Genomic DNA, 20,348 nt, shown 5'->3' with positions numbered 1-20,348 from the left:
ACATGGTAGTCAAATGTGCCTTTGGCTGTTTGAAGCTCGCTCGAGGTGTCTTATTGGCAGGCTAGACCTTATCAAGGATAATATTCCCGTGGTCATAGCCGTGATAGCAGTTTGCATAATCTGTGTGAATCTAAGGGTGAAATGTTTGCTCAGGTGTGGAGCACTGAGGCAGAGCGCTTGGCTGCACAGTTTGAACAGCCAGATACTAGGGCTGTCAGAGGAGCCCAGAGGGCTGCTATTAACATCAGAGAGGCTTTGAGGAATCACTTTGACAATGAGGGGCACTAACACATGTCTGCTTCGGAGTTGCTTCCCTGGTGCATCCATGTACAATTTTGGGGCCCAAGATCCATGCAACACAATGATTTAGAAGCCTGCTCCCGAGACTGAGTTGATTGTTATACATTTTTGTAGAACAAAGAATAAAAATGCTGTACCATTAAATATCTTAGCCTTTATTTATTGTTAAAAAGGGTAAAACCTCACAACTGTATGTAGCTCCATCTATCATTGTCCAAGCTGTGAGAGGAGGTGGAATGATGGGGAAACCCAGGAGTGCTGTGGAGTGAAAAGGAATGTGTGGGGATAGAGTGGGGTGGGGTTGGCAAAGACTTGTGCATGTGCACGTGCTGCCGTGGAGGTCGACCACGGATCTGCTCAGTCTGCAGCTGGATCAAAGACTTGAGAATCTCTGTCTGATCCTCCATCACTTGTATCATCTGCTGTGTCGCTTGCCTAGTGCATTCTTTCTTCTGTCCCTCGTCTGCCTCTTATCGCGCTGCAGCACGTCCCTGAACATGTCGTCTTTGCTGCGTCTCAGCTTCTTCCTTATCTGCCAAAGTCAGTCAACCGGGGTATGTGGTGTGTTCCTCAAGGTCTTGGCTGCTGTGGACAATTCACAGAAGAGGGACTGTTACATTCCAGCAAACGAATGAAACATTTCAGTAACAAGGGCCTTTTGCAACTAGTAGCTATCACTTTCTCACTGACTCTAGGCAGGCACACAGGTCTGCGAGCACCCCAATCATGGTGAGTGTCGAGAGTGGGGGGAAGGCGGTTGTGCATACGGACAAAACCGTCACAGCATGCAGGGCAGCTTTGCAGGGAACTCATTCTAAAATTATCCGACACTTTTTCACAGGCGGCCAACCTGCTGGCTGACATTTCGCTGCTGCGGGTGACCGGAGAAACCAGGGCACAGCTGCTGAATGGCTGCAGCTTTCAACCCACTCTATAGGCAGCTCAGCTATGTGTTGCTTTGGTCCCAGCACCAGTGATTGCTAAATGGCATGGTACAGTTTCCTACAATGGGGGAACGAACAAGGCTGCAATCCCTTGGAATCTGCGGCAGAGGATTAACAAGTACCTCTTGGAAACTTTCCAGAGCCTCCCTCTGGAGGATTCCCTGCAGCTCTTGATGTCCATCAACACCCTGCTTGGCAATGCAGATTAGCTACACAGGGCAATGTTCCGCTCACATAAAACGCTACCTGCCTCCCACTTTTCGATTCCCTACACAAGCCACAGCAACTTACCCGGCATCTCATCTGCTTCCTGCTCCCTGCTGAGTGCTTCTGGAGTGGAGAAAAGTTCCTGGCTGCCTGCTCCACCAGGCAACCCCACTGGAAGCTCCACATCCTCTTCTAGCTCCATTTCTTCATCCAGAATTTCAGTCTCCGGATTACCCCCTCTTTCTGCTGCCTCCAAAGTATCCACGGGACAATCCACGATGGAGGTGGGGTCACCACCGAGGATAGCATTCAGTTCCTTATAGAAGCGGCCGTTCTTAGGTGCACCACCGGAGTGATGGTTTGGCCTTATGGTATGCCTGCCTCAGCTCCTTTATCTTCGCTCTGCACTGCTGCATGTCCCAATCACAGCCCTTTTCGCACGAGCCTTGTGAAATGTGCCCATATGTGTCCTGATTCCTATGGGTCACTCGCAGTTGCGACTGAACAGACTCCTCACCCCCTATACTGATCAGATCCAACAGCTCTGTGGTGGTCCATGTGGGAGCGCATTAGGTGCGATAGCCAGCCATGCTCACCTGAGAAGCCAGCAAGCAGGAAATGAGATTTAAAATTCCCGGGGCTTGCAAGGGGGAGCAGAGTTCAAACTTCTGACCAGAACGGCAACATGGGAATTGTGGGACACTTTCCAGAGGCCAATAAAATCGAAAAAAAAGGTGTGGTATCTACACTTGCTGTTTGTCGTCAATAAAGGGAGGGGAAAAGACAAAAGTCTCTCGCGGGGTGGAAGTTTTTTGTTGCCAAAACTGGGTGTTTTTTTCTACAAAAGTCCCTTTGCAGTGTATACGCTATCGCTATATTGTCGCCAAAAGGCAGTTTTTGGTGACAAAACTTGCCGGTGTAGACAAACCCTAAAAGTCTTCTCCGTCCAGTCTCAAGCTGGGCACAGCACTCCTTCCTGAGGGTCTGTCTTCTCTCCCCTGGGTTCCCATCCCAAGGCTTTCTAGAGCAACAGTTTTCAAACTGCAGGTTGCGACCCAGTACTGGGTCACGGAATGGAAGGCACTGGGTCGCGGCAGCTCTGTCAGCACTGCTGACCGGGCCATTAAAAGTCCCAACAGTGGTGCTGCCCGGCTAAGGCAGGCTAGTCCCTACCTACCATGCTGCACCCTGGAAGCAGCCAGTAGCAGGTCTGGCTCCTAGGCGGGGGGCCACGGGGCTCTGCGCGCTATCCTCGCCCCAAGCACCAGCTCCGCACTCCCATTGGTCAGGAGCAACTCCGCTGGGTCATGGGGCATCAACAATTTTCTTCAACTGGGTCACCAGAAAAAAAGTTTGAAAACCACTCCTCTAGAGCCTCCCTTCTCTTTCTCCATAGGCTTCTACCAGAGGCCTGATCTAGCCACATGACCTGCCTATCATCATGTAACTTCGCTAATTTTCTCCACCTGGGGAGGTGAGCTAAGGGTGTCACACATACCTGGAACCATCTCCTCTTGAAGGGCCAGAGGCTAATGAGGATCTAGCTGGAAAGATTTCCGTAGAGTGCTGTTGCCCCTTCTTTCAGTACTGGTGTCTCATTGCCAATATCAGCATTATCCCTCGGCCTAGCAGGAGCAAAACCCTGGAGCTTTGCAGATCACCTTCCTCGTGGAGGAGAAATCAGTGACAAGGAGTTTGGGTACTCTCTATGGGTAATGTCTTTTATTTGCCCTGTGTGCACCCACTCCTGGAACCGAGCTTGTCACTGACATCTGCACAGACAAAACTAACCCCACAGCATTTCTCCAAAGGCTGAAAACTTGCTCACACATTAAGAAAAAAATAACCTGTAAGATTCTGCATATGTGCTTCCCAGCCAGAGCTGACTGGTGTCTCCCACCATGACAGTTTATTTGTAAATGTCATGGGAAAGCCAGGGATAGGAGGTGGGTTATATCCCAAGGACAAGCAGTGCTGGGCGCCAGCCTACCAGAGACCTGGCATGGGAGACGGGCCATAAACAGACACTGAAATGACTCTCCCCAGCCAGTGGCTTTTGGTTCAGCAGACTTAGAGTGGGAGACAAGCTGCCAAGCACAGTGTTTTCTGATGCACTGTCTCTTGTCTGTTCCAGCCGCCTGGCGCTGAGTCCCTTGGATGGGAACATGGATTTGAGCAGCCACCTGGAGTCAACACTGTCAGGAGCCCAGGTGCGTAGCTCTGAGATCTGTCCTCCTCAGAGGGCTGAGATATGGCAACCAAGAGACCCCCTTTTGTGTCCCCCCTGATGCTGACACATGGTCCCACACTACTCCAGGTCTCAGGGGACAGTTGTAAAGCTCAGGCATCCGTTCCGGACTTGGCTGGCTCTCTTCTTCCTTTCCGATATGTGTCCATGGCTTCCCAGGGCCTCAGCCGGTCCCTGAGGAGCGTGAGTCCACTGCACTGGAATGTGTTGTGGTTCTCCTGCCCAGGCACAGAGTGATCGGAACAGAGAGAGGCAACTGGGCATCTTTCAGTCAGCGCCGACCTGGGGCTGGATTGGAACCAGGGCCCTGTATCCCAGCCAGCCAGCTCCACCCTCAGCAACTGTGTAATGGGGGTGGATAATATTGGGCTGGGGTGCGTATGTCCTGTCCTCAGCCTGTGGTTCTGTCCTGATTTCAGCTGGATCCGAGTGTCTGTCCCTCCCCTGATGTGGGAATTGTCTCTTCCCTCTCTTTCAGCCTCCTTTCTCCTCGGCTCATCTTCCACTCAGGTGCAGCAGGGGGCTTGTCTTCTCTCCTGTCTCCGAAGAGAAGCTGCAGAAGGAGGCTGCTGAGGCCTTGATGGTCCTGAGAAATTCCCCCCAGCTGGCCCCCTCTGCTGCCATGCCATTCCTGCCCCTCACTGGCACTGCACCCCACTTGCTGGCCTTTCCTGCTTTCACCCCTCCCCCTGGGAACCCCGGTAACATGGGAGCATCTGATCCCACCGAGCAGCAGGCCCTGAAGGCCCATGGGGACAAGGCTTTGCCAGCTGAGCTGGCTGGCGGTGGTGGGCAGCAGGGCTCAGGACGTGTGATCCCCCCTTTACTGCGCTGCAGCACTCTTCCTCAGCCATGCAAGAACTTCCGCCTGGTCTCGACAGCGCCACCCTGGAGGCCCCAGGCAGCCACAACCCTGATGGTTTCCAACATCCAGGTCTTCAAACCTAGTTCCAGCCCCCAGGGGATTCCCAACCATGATGCCGCCCCTTCTGACTCCCTGGGCTCCAGTCCACAGACCCTCTGCATGGCACAGGCTGCAGATCCCAGTGGGATTCCAGAGACAGCTGCATCCGCCCCGGATCCAGCTCGAGCTGCCTCTGCTCTCAGTAGGCTTCGCCCCCTGCCCTTGTGCGCCCCTCCCGCAGAAATGCCCATCTCCCCTCTGCCCACACAAATCCCCCCTGTCATGGTGGAAGTGCACACGCTCCCCAGGCTGTCCTTACTGACTCCCAGCCCATACCTTGTTACCCACCAGCCCCTTCCAGACACTGTGCTTGCCCCAAGGTACAAGACACAGCAGGGCCCTGCAAGCCAGGGGAGCGGCAGTGGAAGCAAGGAGCAGGTGGCAGAGGAGAGCAGCAGAAGCAGGGCACCTGGGACCTGGGGCCTGGCAGGTACAGTGCAAGCCGCTCGGCTGCTCCCAAAACTGAGGGCACGTGTCAAATTGCTGACCCTTCCCACCAGGGGTCCGGCCTGCTCAGGAACAGAGACCCAGCACACTCAGCTCCCACTCAGGCCACTGAACGGCTGTAAGATCAGAACAGCGTTCACTCCTGAGCCTACAAGAACAACACTGAAACTGGTGCCCCCTAGAGGGAAAAAGCTCCATGTCCCTTTGCCCACCCCCCTGAGCTAGCCAGTCCCCCAGAACACCTGGTTACTCTGGCAGCTCCAGTCAGCACCACTGACTGGGCCGTTAAAAGTCCTGTCAGTGGTGCTGCGGAGCTAAGGCAGGCTAGTCCCTACCAGTCCTGACTCCGTGCTGCACCCTGGAAGCAGCCAGCAGGTCTGGCTCCTAGGCAACGGGCCCACAGGGCTCCAACCACTGCCCCCATCCTGAGTACCGGCTCCGCATTACCATTGGCCAGGAACCGCGGCCAATAGGAGCTGCGGAGGTGGTGCCTGCGGGTGAGAGTAACGTGAAGAGCCACTTGCCATACCTCTGCCTAGGAGTCGGACCTGCTGGCCGCTTCTGGGGCACAGCGCCGAATCAGGACAGGCAGGAAGCCTGCCTTACCCCCCCTTTGCCGCTGACCAGGATCTGCCAGAGGTAAGCCAGTGCCCCTACCCTGAGCCCCAACCCCCTGCCCCAGCCCTGAGCCCCCTCCCACACCCTGAACCCCTCTTCCCTATCCCCAGCCTGGAGCCCTCTCCTGCACCCCAAATCCTTCATCCCCGGTCTCACCTCAGAGCCTGTACTTCCAGATGGAGCCCTCACTCCCTCTCACACCCCAACCCCTTCCCCAGCCCAGTGAAAGTGAGTGAGAGTGGGGGAGAGCGAGCCACCAAGGGAGGGGGAATGTAGTGAGTGGGGGACAGGGCCTTGAGGAAGGGGGGACAAGGGGAGTGGCTTTGGGGAAGGACCGGGGCTAGGTTGTTCAGTTTTGTGCAATTAGAAAGTTGGCAACCCTAGACTGGAGTCTGATTAGACCCAGCATCCCCTGGAAGGGACAAGCTGCATATCCCATTTCCTGCCCCCCTTGAACCAGCCAGCCTCATCCTCTGGGACTGGGTTGAAACAGGTGCCTGTATCCCATTTCCATGAACCACTCAGGGTATGTCCACACTGCCTCGTAAACCCAGGTCTGTGGGATCCCGGCTAGTGGACTTGGTGTTTCCAAGTCATGCTCTAGAGACCAAACTGCACTGTAAACTCAGTGTGACTCCTCCCCACCCCAGGGTGCAACCTGGAACTGGGGGATTGCTGAGCCCTCTGTTTTACCAGTCTGGGTTCCCTCTCATGCTGTGCCATTGTGACAAGCAGCAAAGCCCTCCAAGCTTACCCTCACACAAACATCCACAGGCAGGGGCCACACCCAGCTGTGTTCATCAATGCTTGGGCCAGCCACTGCATGAACCAACAATAGAGAGGCTCCAGCTAAAATACCCCTAGCTCCCCAGCCTAGATCCTGGAGCTGTACCGTCCTGCCCTGGTCAAAAGCCTGACCAGTGTGAATTTATTACCTAGTCCGCTACTTCTACAAAGGAAAGTGGATGTGCACCAACTCTTGTTTCTGAGCTATTTTACCCCAAGCACTTCACTTGAACCACAGTATTTTAGGTAAAATATAAAACAGATTTATTAACTTTAGAAAGATAGATTTTAAGTGATTATAAGTGATAGCAAACAGATCAAAGTCGATTACCTAGCAAATAAAAAAAAACACAATATAAGCCTAATATACTAAATAGGATTTGAATTAAGCAGCATCTCACTGTGTTAGATAGTATAAAAGTCCACCAAGGTTTTCTACACAGGCAGGCTTCCTTCTTTCCTGCCTGGGACCAGCACTTCCCCCAGTTCAGTCTTTGTCCTCAGGCAGGGTGACCAGGTGTCGGGTTTTCGACTGGAACACCTGGTTGAAAAGGGACCCTGGCGGCTCCGGTCAGCACCACTGACCGGGTTGTTAAAAGTCCGGTTGGCAGTGCTGCGATGCTATCGCAGGCTAGTCCCTACCTGTCTTGGCTGGCACTGCACTGTGCCCTGGCATCGGCCAGCAGTCCAGCCCCTAGGCGGGGGGGGCACAGAGATCCGCACGCTGCCCCCATCCTGAGCACCAGCTGGGGGGTGAGTGCCTGCAGGCGAGAGTGGTGCATGGAGCCTCCTAGCACTCCTGCCTAGGACCTGGACCTGCTGGCTGCTTCCAGGGCACGCAGTGCGATGCCAGGACAGGCAGGCAGCCTGCCTTAGCCCCCCCGCTGCACTGCTGACTGGGAGCCACCCAAGGTAAGCCCACACCCCAACCCCAAGCCTCAACCCCCTACCCCAGCCCTGACCCCCTCCAACCCGAAGCCCCCTCCTGCACCCCAAACCCCTCATCCCTGGCCCCATCCCAGAGCCCACACCCCCCGGCACTCCAACCCTCTGCCCCAGCCAAGAGCTCCCTCCCACACCCTGAACCCCTCATCCCCAGCCCCACCTGAGCCCTCACCCCTTCCGGAACTCCAACCCCCTGTCTCAACCCACAGCTCCCCTCCTGCATTCCAAATCTCTTGGCCCCACTCCCGAGCCTGGAAGCCCTCCTGCACCCCAAACCCCTCATCCCCAGCCCCACCCCATTGCCAGCACCCCCAGCCAGAGCCCTCACCCCCCCAACCCCAACCCCCTGCTTCAGCCCAGTGAAAGTGAGTGAGGGTGGGGGAGAGTGAGCCACTGAGGGAGGGGGAATGTAGTGAGTAGGGGGAGGGATCTAGGGGAAGGGGCAGGGCAGGGGCGGGGCCTCAGGGAAGGGGCAGGGCTAGGGTGCTCGGTTTTCTGCAACTAGAAAGTTGGCAACCCTATCCTCAGGTGTTTCCAGGCATTCTCTTGGGTGGGGAGTGAGGCCCATTGGTCATGTCACGTCCCCCTTTTATAGCTCCTTCCATATGGTGGGAACCTCTCTGTTCCAAGCCAAGTCCCAGCCCAGTTTGTGGAAAAATACAGGTACCAAAATGGAGTTCAGTATCATGTGATCTAGTCACATGGCCTTGTGTACTTCGCTGAGTCATGGCAGCCATTATCCATGGGCTGACTGAAACCTCCCCAGGTTAGGATAGGCGTTTTCCATGGCCCTTGTCTTTGTTGATGGGCCATTCAACTTGCATAGGCCATTCACGGTGTGCTGCCTAGTTACCCAGGTGCAAGCACCTGCATAGTCAATATTCATAACTCCAGATATAAAAATGATACATTTATATAAATAGGATAATCACATTCAGCAAACCATCACTTTTCCATAGACACCTCACAGGACATATTTTGTCCAAGATGCAGCATAATTATGTCATAATCATACTCCTACCACTGTGATGAATATGCGGTGCGGAGTGTCACCCCTGGGTCAGTGGGACCCCGGCTAGTGGACTCGGTGGTTCGAAGTCATGCTCTAGCAACCACCCTGCACTGTAAATCTGAGTCAGTGGGACCCCGGCTAGTGCAATTGGTGTTTCCAAGCCATTTCTAGCCACCACCCTGCACAGTACATCTGAGTTTACGGTTGCTGGACTTGGGTTTCCTCACAGCCATGCTAATGCGTCCATACTACGGTACACAGGCCTTCTGAGGGGGTCTGCGGCTTGAGCTGCCCATACTGCAAAATGACCTGAGTCACAGCCGGATTCAGGCTCTGATACACCCCCCAGCAGGGTCCAAGGACCTGGGTCCTGAGCGCTCACTGACCCAAATCAGACTGGTGTGTGGACGGAAAGGGGGCTTGGGTTCAAACCTGAATCAGAGCCCGAGCTTAGTGCACAGTCTAGACATACCCTCAGTCCTCTGGTAGAAAACAGACCTGCCCACGTGCCAGACAGTGAGTGGCCATATTCATGCCCCAAGTCAGGAGGACTCTCTGTGGCTTGCTCAGTCAGCTTGCCTCCTGTGCGGGGAGGTGCAGCCACTGAAATCCCAACAGCCACGAGACATACCTCATCCCTGGGCAGCGCCAAAGGAGAGTCACCGGCCTGTCCTGGGGGAGAGCTTGGCCTGCTTGGCCAACCTGGGATTTGAACAGTGGAAGGGGGAGGGAGTGCAGGGATCGGGTCCTGGAACGTAATGCTGACTCATGTGTTTTGTTTAGATCCCGCCACAGCAGGGACTGGCTTCCTCGTCCCCAAGCAAACATGCAGCTTCTCCATCCAGGGAGCCTTGCCCAGCCTCACCTGCTCCTCCAGCCCAGCGCCTCTCCATCCGCCACACTGAGCATCAGCCAGCTGAGCTCCATCTCCTTCCCCAGCTCCTTGGGGACTGGAGATGCAGCAGGCCCTGCCTTTAGGAGAACGGCACTGGGAGGAAGGCCACGGGGACCAAGATGGACAATCATGGGGAGCGGGAGGGAATTTCACCCTACCTCCCCGCTGGTGTTTGTTTTTAAGGAGTTTGGGCTAAGGGCCATTTGTTGGTTTTTAAACTGTCCTGTCCTGCTTTCCTTGTAGAAATGTAAAAAGCCAGGTCAGCAACATGCTGGAACATACGGACTGCAGTATGGGGTGTGCGGGGACACTCCATGTGCATCTTCACTAGGAAGAGAAGTGTGCCCTTAACTCAAGGTAGCTAGCGCAAGGTAAAATCCCAGTGAAGACAAGGCACTGCAGCTTGGAGTTTTCCCACTGTAGTGGGTTGAGGTATGAAGATGGGGGAGCCTAGGGTCTGTCTTGTCTTGCCTAGGATGTCACCTTGTGTTCATTACCATGTGCTAGCTAACGTGAGTCAAGAACAAACCTTGGCCCGAGTGAAGACACGGCACACAGCTGTGTTTGCCACAGGAATGTTAAAGCAGTGTGTTTTTAATGTCGTTAGGGGCATGGGTTTTTAACAATATTGTATTGAGTAGTTTGAGTTCCTCCTAAAATTAACAGGGATTGAAATGTATGGTTTTAAAGACTGGCGTGTTTATTTAAAAGCCACTTTTGAGCTGCACTGAAGTATTTATCCCCCTTCTGGCATGTCCAAGTTGCCAGGGAATTTGTGGGGTTTATTCTTTTGGGAATGAGCGGACGTGAAATTCACACCATGAGCGGGTCCCGTTGTTTGTTGCCAATAAAACATTGTGAAACAGTTTGAAACATCACTAGTCAGGAGCGTTATTGTCCACGGATGGAGGGATTAGGCCAGTTTTTTAAACACATATGTGCTTTTGAAAATCGCATTAGGCTCTTATCTGTATCAGGATAGGGCAGGGTTGGCTATTTCGACATCACTGGGGCGGGCGGGGTTTGGGTTCCTCTCTGGGTGTTGTCTGACCGAAGCCCAACCACAGCTGCCTGGCCGTGACATCAGCAGTTAAGCTGGATTTGATCGCTAACTGCCAAGGGACAGCTGGGCAGTGAGAGGTGCACCCCCATCACCGACCCCACTACCGCAGCGTGGCGCTGGGAGGCGTCATGCTGCCGGGAGTGGGGGATACTGGGTGCCAGCCTTAATCCCAGGTGCTTTCTTGCAGAGGGCTCCTGTACCTATTAACAGTCATTTACGCTTAGGAAGCAAGGAGTGCTGCCGGCCCGTGGGGTGACTTGGCCTCTCCATGCCCCACAGTGATTTGAGGGGCAGTGAGAGGCATTGTGACTGCAGATGTGCATTTGCAGCCTGCTTTATATGAAGACGGAACAGCCCGGGGGGACATTAGGTATGGGGGGCAGCGAGGGTTGTGAGGGCAGATCTCTCTGTGCAGGGGGAGTGGGGTACATGAGGGGTGGTTACACAGGGGAAATGTCTCTGTGCTGCGGGGAGCAGGGTATGTGGAGGGTTACACTGGGGGGCAGTCAGGGGTGGTTGGGGGGATGTCTCTGTGCAAGGGGGAAGCAGGATATGTGCTAGGGTTACACTGGGGGTCAGTCAGGGGGCATATCTCTGTGCTGGGGGGTTACACTGGGGCGCAGTCAGAGATGGGCGAGCGGGTGCCGTCTCTGCTGGGAGGCTGGGATATGCGGGCGGGGGTTACACTGGGAGGCAATCAGGGGGGTCATCTGTGCAAGGGGGAGCAGGAGACATGCTAGGGATACACTGGGGGGCAGGTCTCCGTGAGGGAGGGGTTACACTGGGGAGTCTATGTGCCAAGTGATATGGGGGGCAGCAGTGGCTGGGGGGGCATTGTCTGCCCCGCCCCCACAGCGGGGCCCGTTGGAAGATTCTAGAAGCGGCCAGGCGCCACGTGCGCCCCGGGGCCGCGGCTATGTGCAGAGGCGGCTGCCACGTGCAATGTATGAACGGCTAACGGTGCCTCGCGCTGCTCCCTCCCCCTCCCCTACTGAAGGGAAAACGGCCACTCCAGGCTCGCTGTCCCCGCCCCCCTGCCACGCGGTGATTGGTCACGCTGCTTTGGCAGCCACACCCGGATTGGCTGGCCAGTTGCTGGCGCGAGCCTTTAGGGAAGGGCGTGGGCTGGACAGGTTGGATCCAGATTAGACTGTTCTAGACAGGGCAGAGTGTGACCCCCCCAGCAACCCCCACCCGCCCCCTGGGGCGCTGTGACCCCCCCAGCAACCCCCACCCGCCCCCTGGGGCACTGTGACCCCCCCCGAGCAACCCGCACCCTCCCCATGGGGCACAGTCACCCCCCCGAGCAACCCCCACCCGCCCCATGGGGCACTGTCACCCCCCACCTGAGCAAACCCTACCAGCCCCATGGGGCACTGTGACCCCCCCAGCAACCCCCACCTGCCCCATGGGGCACTGTGACCCCCCCTCAGCAACCCCCACCCGCCCCATGGGGCACTGTGACTCGCCCAGCAACCCCCACCCGCCCCATGGGGCACTGTCACCCCCCGAGCAACCCCCACCCGCCCCATGGGACACTGTGACCCCCCCTCAGCCACCCCCACTGCCCCCGGGGCACTGTGACCCCCCCCAGCAACACCCACCCGCCCCATGGGGCACTGTGACCCCCCCTCAGCAACCCCCACCCGCCCCATGGGGCACTGTGACTCGCCCAGCAACCCCCACCCGCCCCATGGGGCACTGTCACCCCCCGAGCAACCCCCACCCGCCCCATGGGACACTGTGACCCCCCCTCAGCCACCCCCACTGCCCCCGGGGCACTGTGACCCCCCCCAGCAACACCCACCCGCCCCATGGGGCACTGTGACCCCCCCTCAGCAACCCCCACCCGCCCCATGGGGCACTGTGACTCGCCCAGCAACCCCCACCCGCCCCATGGGGCACTGTCACCCCCCGAGCAACCCCCACCCGCCCCATGGGACACTGTGACCCCCCCTCAGCCACCCCCACTGTCCCCGGGGCACTGTGACCCCCCCCAGCAACACCCACCCGCCCCATGGGGCACAGTCACCCCCCACCTGAGCAAACCCCACCCGCCCCATGGGGCACTGTGACCCCCCCTCAGCAACCCCCACCCTCCCCATAGGGCACTGTGACCCCCCCCTCAGCAACGCCCACCCGCCCCATGGGACACTGTGACCCCCCCAGCAACCCCCACCCGCCCCATGGGGCACTGTGACCCCCGTTTAGCAACCCCCACCCGCCCCTTGGGGCACTGTGACCCCCCCAGCAACCCCACCTGCCCCCTGGGGCACTGTGACCCACGCCAGCAGCCCCCACCCGCCCCATGGGACACTGTGACCCCCCCCAGCAACCCCCACCCGCCCCATGGGGCACTGTGATCCCCCCAGCAACCCCCACCCGCCCCATGGGGCACTGTGACCCCCCCAGCAACCCCCACCCACCCCCTGGGGCACTGTCACCCCCCGAGCAACCCCCACCCGCCCCATGGGACACTGTGACCCCCCCTCAGCCACCCCCACTGCCCCCGGGGCACTGTGACCCCCCCAGCAACCCCCACCCGCCCCATGGGACACTGTCACCCCACCCGAGCAACCCCCACCCACCCCATGGGGCACAGTCACCCCCCACCTGAGCAAACCCCACCCGCCCCATGGGGCACTGTGACCCCCCTAGCAACCCCCACCCACCCCATGGGGCACTGTGACCCCCCCTCAGCAACCCCCACTGCCCCCGGGGCACTGTGACCCCTCCCAGCAACCCCCACCCGCCCCATGGGACACTGTCACCCCACCCGAGCAACCCCCACCCGCCCCATGGGGCACAGACACCCCCCCCGAGCAACCCCCACCCGCCCCATGGGGCAAGGTCACTCCCCCCGAGCAACCTCCACCCGCCCCATGGGGCACTGTCACCCCCCCCCGAGCAACCCCCACCCGCCCCATGGGGCAAGGTCACTCCCCCCGAGCAACCTCCACCCGCCCCATGGGGCACTGTCACCCCCCACCTGAGCAAACCCCACCAGCCCCATGGGGCACTGTGACCCCCCTAGCAACCCTCACCCGCCCCATGGGGCACTGTGACCCCCCTCAGCAACCCCCACCCTCCCCATAGGGCACTGTGACCCCTCCTCAGCAACCCCCACCCGCCCCATGGGACACTGTGACCCCCCCAGCAACCCCCACCCGCCCCATGGGGCACTGTGACCCCCGTTTAGCAACCCCCACCCGCCCCTTGGGGCACTGTGACCCCCCCAGCAACCCCCACCCGCCCCGTGGGACACTGTGATCCCCCCTCAGCAACCCCCACCCGCCCCATAGGGCACTGTGACCCCCCCAGCAACCCCCACCTGCCCACTGGGGCACTGTGACCCCCCCAGCAACCTCCATCCACCCCATGGGACACTGTCACCCCCCCGAGCAACCCCCACCCGCCCCATGGGGCACAGTCATCCCCGCCGAGCAACCCCCACCCGCCCCATGGGGCACAGTCACCCCCCCGAGCAACCCCCACCCGCCCCATGGGGCACTGTCACCCCACACCTGAGCAAACCCTACCAGCCCCATGGGGCACTGTGACCCCCCCAGCAACCCCCACCCGTCCCATAGGGCACTGTGACCCCCCTCAGCAACCCCCACCCGCCCCGTGGGACACTGTCACCCCTCCAGCAACCCTCACCCGCCCCGTGGGGCACTGTGACCCCCCCGAGCCACCCCCACCCGCCCCATGGGGCACTGTGACCCCCCCGAGCAAACCCCACCCACCCCGAGGGGCACTGTCACCCCCCCCGAGCAACCCCACCTGCTTCATGGGGCACTGTCACCCCCCCCGAGCAACCCCCACACACCCCATGGGGCACAGTCACCCCCTTGAGCAACCCCCACCCGCCCCATGGGGCACTGTCACCTCCGACCTGAGCAAACCCTACCCGCCCCATGGGGCACTTTGACCTTCCCCGAGCAACCTCCACCCACTCCATGGGGCACCGTGACCCCCCCGAGGTACCCCCCCCCACCCCTTGGGGCACTGTGACCCCCCACTAACAACCCCCACCCGCCCCGTGGGGTAGTCACCCCCCCGAGCGACCCCCAACAACCCTATGGGGCACTGTCATCCCCCACCAAACGACCCCCACCCACCCCATGGGGCACTGTGACCCCCCCCGAGCGACCCCCACCCACCCTATGGGGCACTGTCAACCCCCCCCGCGCAACCCCCACATGCCCTATGGGAAAGCGTGACTGGGCATGGCCAACCCACCCCATGGTGCAGCATGACCCCCAAGCACGACTGAGCCACCCTGGGGGTTCTGTGCCCCCACCCGAGCAAGCCCCATGCACCCCATGGTGCAGCATGACCCCCAAGTCCGACTGACCCACACCGGGGGCACTGTGGCCCCCCTGAGCAAGCCCCACACACCCCATGGGGCAGCATGACCCCCAAATATGACTACCCACCCTGGAGGCACTGTGACCCCCCTGCGCAAGGCTGACCTGCATGGGGAGAACATGACAGACCCACAGAGGGGAGTGTGACCCGTCCTATGCAGGGCTGACCCTTGGGGGGAGCCTGACCCCTGAGCAGGGCCGACCCTGCAGCATGAGCGTCCCAAGCAAGAGTCCTATGCCAGGCTGACCCCCAGGGCAGAGGGTGTGCAGCCACTCAAGCCAGCCTGCTGCCACTAGGGGCAGGAGTGAGCTCCTGCCCCGTGGGCAGGGAGCTAGGGCAAGATCTCCCTGCCATGCCAAGCTAGACCTAGGGTCCAGTGGGGCAGGGCAGGGCTTGGGGACCACAAGCAGCAGGGCCATAGGAGCTGGCTCCTCGGGGGGCAGAATGGAGACAACGGAGCGACTTTATACTTTGCATGGATGTTTTTGACAGGCCCGACTCTAGCTCCAACAGGGATCCATGCAGGGCACTCCTTGCTCGGGTGAGGGCACAGTAGGAGGGCGGGCGAGACGCTTAGCGGTCTCCTCCTGTTTGGCAGGGCAGCCCGTGCTGGCCAGAGCGAGATCTCCGCAGGTTGAGACTCATCGCCAGCACCCGCTGCTGGGGTTTGGAGGTTTCCTTGGTGCAGCAGGGATCAGGGAGACCCAGGTTTTGCATTGCTGCCTGCTGCCCCATGAGCTTACAACAGTAACATCAGCTGGGCAAGCTTCAAATAAACGAGGTGTCTTTAACCTGGCCTGCCCTCTGCAAGACAGAGGCAGGACGCGCCCCCAGTTTTACAGCCACTGCGAGAATGAGAGAGATTTGCAGCCCTTGGGACGCAGGGACACCAGGGGCATGGGGCTGCCCAGGGACCAGCTTGCGATGAGGACCTCAGGTGAAGGGTTTCAAAAGAGGCCCAGGGAGTTGAGGGACCCTCTTCCCTCCCACCCCAGTATTTCCTGTCTTGGCCTGGTGCTTGATTCAATATGATCTGGGAGCCTGTAAATGCCTCTGCCCTAAGCCCCTTGAGCTCGCCTGGCCGTCTGGTCCTCGCGCTACTAGTTTCCCTGAACTGCAGCCCCGGCTCTAAAAAGTGCTTTGAATTTTAACAGGCTGAAGTGACAATGGTTTGTTGCAGTCGACACACCAGTCCGGGGAGGTCCGTTACTTCCATGGCAGACAGGGAGCAGTGCCTGCCGTGCCATTGGACTGCATTGGCATCACCAAACATGAGAAACTGGAGAGGAGGGTAGATCCGTCCCTGCCGCTGCTCCTCTCCCGGAGATTCCTGCGTGTCTGCTGCAGCTTTCCAGCTAGTGAGGGCCCAGGCCCAGCGTCCCTTCCTCTGGGGTTACTATGTGTACGACGCTTGGGGGGGAAGCTGTTTCTACAGGATCCTTAGCCCCGCACTGAGATGCAGCCATGTCTGGGGCAGGCAGGACCACTGGTTAATGACGACACCCCACAGCACTTTGGGACAGGGAGCCAAAGGCGATCTCCCCTCCTGCCCAGACCACAGGTGGGGGAGATTTGGGGGGGGGTTGAGCTGGGCCTCCGATCCCTCTGCCCATGAGAAATTGACCAGCCCCTCCCTCGCGCTGCGCTGGGTCTAGGTCTCCCACGCAGAGAGAGAGCAGGCCAGACCCTGCACAGTGTGGGGCAGGGCTGGGGGTCACTGCAGAAACTGGCTGGGGAGCCGTGCGGGGGGCGAGGCGGCATCGTGCCATGGGGGTGCAGCAGGAGCCAGCTGAGGGGGAGGAGAAAGTGAACAGAACACCTGGATTTAGGGGGAGGGGGTAAAAGGAACAGCCCAACTATGGGGGAGAATGACTGAAAAGCAGAAGTCCAGAGGGGGGCAGTTAATGCAGCTGGATGGGGGGGGAGGCGGTGTGATGAGAACAGCCACAGTCACACAGAGGCTGCAATCAGGGGAGGGGGGCGCTGGGAACAGCCGGGCTCTGGCGGGGAGGGTACAGGGAAGAGCCGGAGCCAGGGGAGGGGGGCGCTGGGAACAGCCGGGCTCTGGCGGGGAGGGTACAGGGAAGAGCCGGAGCCAGGGGAGGGGGGCGCTGGGAACAGCCGGGCTCTGGCGGGGAGGGTACACGGAAGAGCCGGAGCCAGGGGAGGGGGGCGCTGGGAACAGCCGGGCTCTGGCGGGGCGGGGCCGGACTACCTCACACCATGTCCGCGCGGCACTTCCTCCCGCCCTCCCCGCCACATGGTTCCGCCCAGGCCGCCCGCGGCTCCCCAGCGCAGAGCGAACGTGCGGGCGGCTGCGGCGGCTCCGGAACTATTCGCTCCCCTCCCCCGCCAGCCTCTTAGGTGAGCCTCCCCCCGGCCCAGGGGAATGGTACCACCCGCATGCATCGGGGGGGGGGCCTCAGTGTGGATCTAACCATTATACCCACGGGAGGGTAGGGGAACCAGCCCCCTTTCTCTCCTCCCTCCCCTTCCACGAATGGTCTGACCCATTCTACATGGGGGCTCGAGGGGCCGACCAAGCCATTGTCCCCATGGGGGGATGGATTAACCCCTTCCTGGGGCAATGCCCCCCCCAGCGGCGGACCAAACCGTTAGTCTTCATGGGGGCTGTTATGAAGGACTCAGCCTTCTTCCCAGTACTTGATCCTGGAAACTGAGTTTCACCCCGCCCTGCATGGACCTGAGGAGTACGGATCAGTCAATATACACCGGGGGGGAGGGAGGTTAATAGGATCAGTCCCCCTCACAAAGGAATGGTATCTCCCAGTCTGCATGGGAGTCTGGGGGGGTGGACCCAACCATTATACCACGTAAGGGGGTTTGATAGCTGAGAAACTTACCTGTTACCCCACCTTCACAATGGTACAGTCCGTGGGTGGGCTGAGAGGATTCAACCATTATCCACGGGCATGGGTAGAATGGACCCAACCATGGGAGAAGGGCCAAAACTTCCGTCCCCCATCACAGGGAATGGTATTATCCACCGTGCGTAGGACTTGAGGGTGGAGACCCAACCATTATCCCATATGGGTCTGGACAGAACCATTATCAAAGCTGGGGGGGGGGTGCTGCTTCTGACCTGCTGGCTTTGCCTCCTAGGAGCTTCCAGGACCATGAGTGACGGGGACAAGAACCCAGCCAGCACCCCGACGCCGCTGGCCGACGTGCAGGGGGACGGGCGGTGGCTGGCACTGGTGAGGGATGAGGGTTGGCGCCGCACAGACCGCCCCGCCCTGCCCCACGGGGGGTGCTGCGTGGACATCCCCATCCTGCCCCACAGGGTGCTGCATAGACACCCCTGCCCCACCCCATGGGGACCCTGCATAGACACCCCTGCCCACCCGACGGGGGGCCCTGCACAACACCCCCACCTGCCCCATAGGGGGCACCGCATGGCCCTGCCTAACCCCACAGGAGCTGCATGGGTGGTGGATGAGGGGTCCCCATGCAGCTGACCCCCTGCGCCCCACCCCATAGATGCCACATCCCAGCACTGGGCCTGTCAGCCTGTAAGGGAGAGTCTCTGCCTGACATGGGCTCTGGGGCTCTGCTGGTCCCCAGCCCTGCCTGACCCTGTCTGCCCCCCCAGCACCATCGCTTCATCGCAGACAGCAAGGACAAGGAGCCCGAGGTCGTGTTCATCGGGGACGCCCTGGTGCAGCTGCTCCAGCAGTTCGAGGTGAGCCCCACACTCGCCCTGGCACTGCCCTGGCAGGCTGTGGGGGCCATACGGAGACCTAAGGGCCCCAGCTCTGACTCTCTGTCCCCCTAGATCTGGCGTGAGCTCTTCTCCCCGCTGCACGCACTCAACTTCGGCATTGGGGGCGACGGGACGCAGCACGTGCTGTGGCGGCTCCAGCAAGGCGAGCTGCAGCACATCCGGCCCAAGGTGCGGGGGACCAGGGTGCTGGGGGGGGGGGTCACTGATGAGGTGTGAGGGGAATAGGGCACTGATAAGAAGCAGGTGAAAGGGACGTGGGAGGCAGTGGGGGCTGATAGGGGGCAGGTGAATGGGATGTGGGGGGCAAGGGGCTGAGAGTGCAGGTGAATGGGATGTGGGGGGGCTGACAGAGAGCAGGTAAATGGGACGTGGGGAGCAGGGGGGCCGACAGAGGGCTGGTGGCAGGTGAATGGGACGTGGGGGGCGGAGGGGCCAACAGAGGGCAGTTGGCAGGTGAATGGGACGTGGGGGGCGGGGGGGCCGACAGAGGGCAGTTGGCAGGTGAATGGGACGTGGGGGCCAACCGAGGGCAGGTGAATGGGATGTGGGAGGCAGGGGGGCTGACAGAGGGCAGTTGGCAGGTGAATGGGATGTGAGGGGGCAGGGGGGCCGACGGAGGGCAGGTGAATGGGACGTGGGAGGCGGGGGGCCGGGGGCCGACAGGACGAGGCCTGGGAATAGGAGGCTAGTCACTCCCTTGGGGGCAGCCGCTGGCCCCCCTCACTCCTGGGCTCCCTGCAGATCGTGGTCGTCTGGGTGGGCACCAATAACCACGGGCACACGGCCGAGCAGGTGGTGGGCGGCATTGAGGCCATTGTCCGCCTCCTGCAGCAGCAGCAGCCCCAGGCGCGCGTGGTGGTGCTGGTGAGTAGAGGGCACAGCAGGGGGTGGGGGGAGGGGGCCCCTCCCCCCAGGCCTGACCGTGCCACGTCTCCCCCCAGGGCCTGCTGCCCCGGGGCCAGGGCCCCAACCCGCTGCGGGAGAGGAACCGGCAGGTGAACGAGCTGCTGGAGGCCCGGCTGCCGCGGCTGCCCAACGCCTGCTTCCTGGATGCCGACCCCGGCTTCGTGCACTCGGACGGCACCATCAGCCACCACGACATGTACGACTACCTGCACCTGAGCCGGCACGGCTACGCCCGCCTGTGCCCGCAGCTGCTGCGCCTGCTGGCAGAGTGCCAGCGGGCCGGGCCCTGAGCCGCCGCCAGGCCCCAAGTTGCTGCTGCCACTGGGGCGGGGCACTGCACCCCCAAACCCCCACCATCACTGTACTGGGCTGTGAGCCACCGTCCCTCCCCCCACACACCCCCCCAGTGCTCAGCCATAGCCCCCCCATTACTGCACCACCACAACCTTCCCCCTAGGGCATGCAACTGCCCAGGAACCCTTGCACCGCATGGACATTAAACACAGATTTGCCATCTGCTGGCTGGAGCCGATTATCAGCCTGGCCCCCGGGGCCAGGGGAGGTTTGTGCCCCGTGGGCTGGGGCGGGGCTGGGGGGACAGAGGCAGGAAGGGGGGAGGGGCGCTGGGGGTCAGTGACATCCACCTGAAACATGGGGTCAAGAGGTCCCACATGCAGGGCTGGGGGAGCAGCCTGGGGGGGTTGCCCTCACCAGAGCCCTAGGGGAGAAGCAGACCCACAATGTGGGATGGGGGAGTGCGGAGACCAGCCCCTGGAAAGGTGACACAGGGAGCAGACCCCAGGGGGGCGGAAGGCAGGGAGCAGGCCCAGGGGGGCAGGGAGTAGGCCCGGGGGGAGGTGGATGTGGAGTGACACAGGGAGCTGGTGCTGGGGGATT

General features: G+C 60.3%; 2 protein-coding genes across 2 annotated transcripts in view; one reads left to right on the top strand and one right to left on the bottom strand.

Moving 5' to 3' along the window:
* Window positions 1-5,088, bottom strand: part of LOC119847706 (guanylate-binding protein 1-like) — a 60,972-nt gene extending 55,884 nt beyond the window's left edge. The window contains exon 1 of the mRNA XM_043502160.1: window positions 5,080-5,088. The gene's annotated coding sequence lies outside the window, so the exon portion shown is untranslated. The remainder of the gene's footprint in view (window positions 1-5,079) is intronic.
* Window positions 5,089-17,016: 11,928 nt separating this feature from the next.
* PAFAH1B3 (platelet activating factor acetylhydrolase 1b catalytic subunit 3) lies at window positions 17,017-19,963 on the top strand. Its single transcript, XM_038382765.2, has 6 exons — window positions 17,017-17,164; window positions 17,924-18,018; window positions 18,414-18,503; window positions 18,597-18,713; window positions 19,287-19,409; window positions 19,487-19,963. The coding sequence occupies exons 2-6, from the start codon at window positions 17,938-17,940 to the stop codon at window positions 19,739-19,741; spliced, it is 666 nt and encodes a 221-aa protein (XP_038238693.1). The 5' UTR covers window positions 17,017-17,164; window positions 17,924-17,937; the 3' UTR covers window positions 19,742-19,963.
* The last annotated feature ends 385 nt before the right edge of the window (window positions 19,964-20,348 follow it).

This window comes from Dermochelys coriacea, chromosome 24 (genome assembly GCF_009764565.3).
Source record: "Dermochelys coriacea isolate rDerCor1 chromosome 24, rDerCor1.pri.v4, whole genome shotgun sequence".
In the NCBI taxonomy this organism is placed as follows: Eukaryota; Metazoa; Chordata; order Testudines; family Dermochelyidae; genus Dermochelys; species Dermochelys coriacea.
The sequence above is the reverse complement of the archived record's forward strand: the minus strand, read 5'-3'. Positions and strand labels throughout refer to the sequence as shown.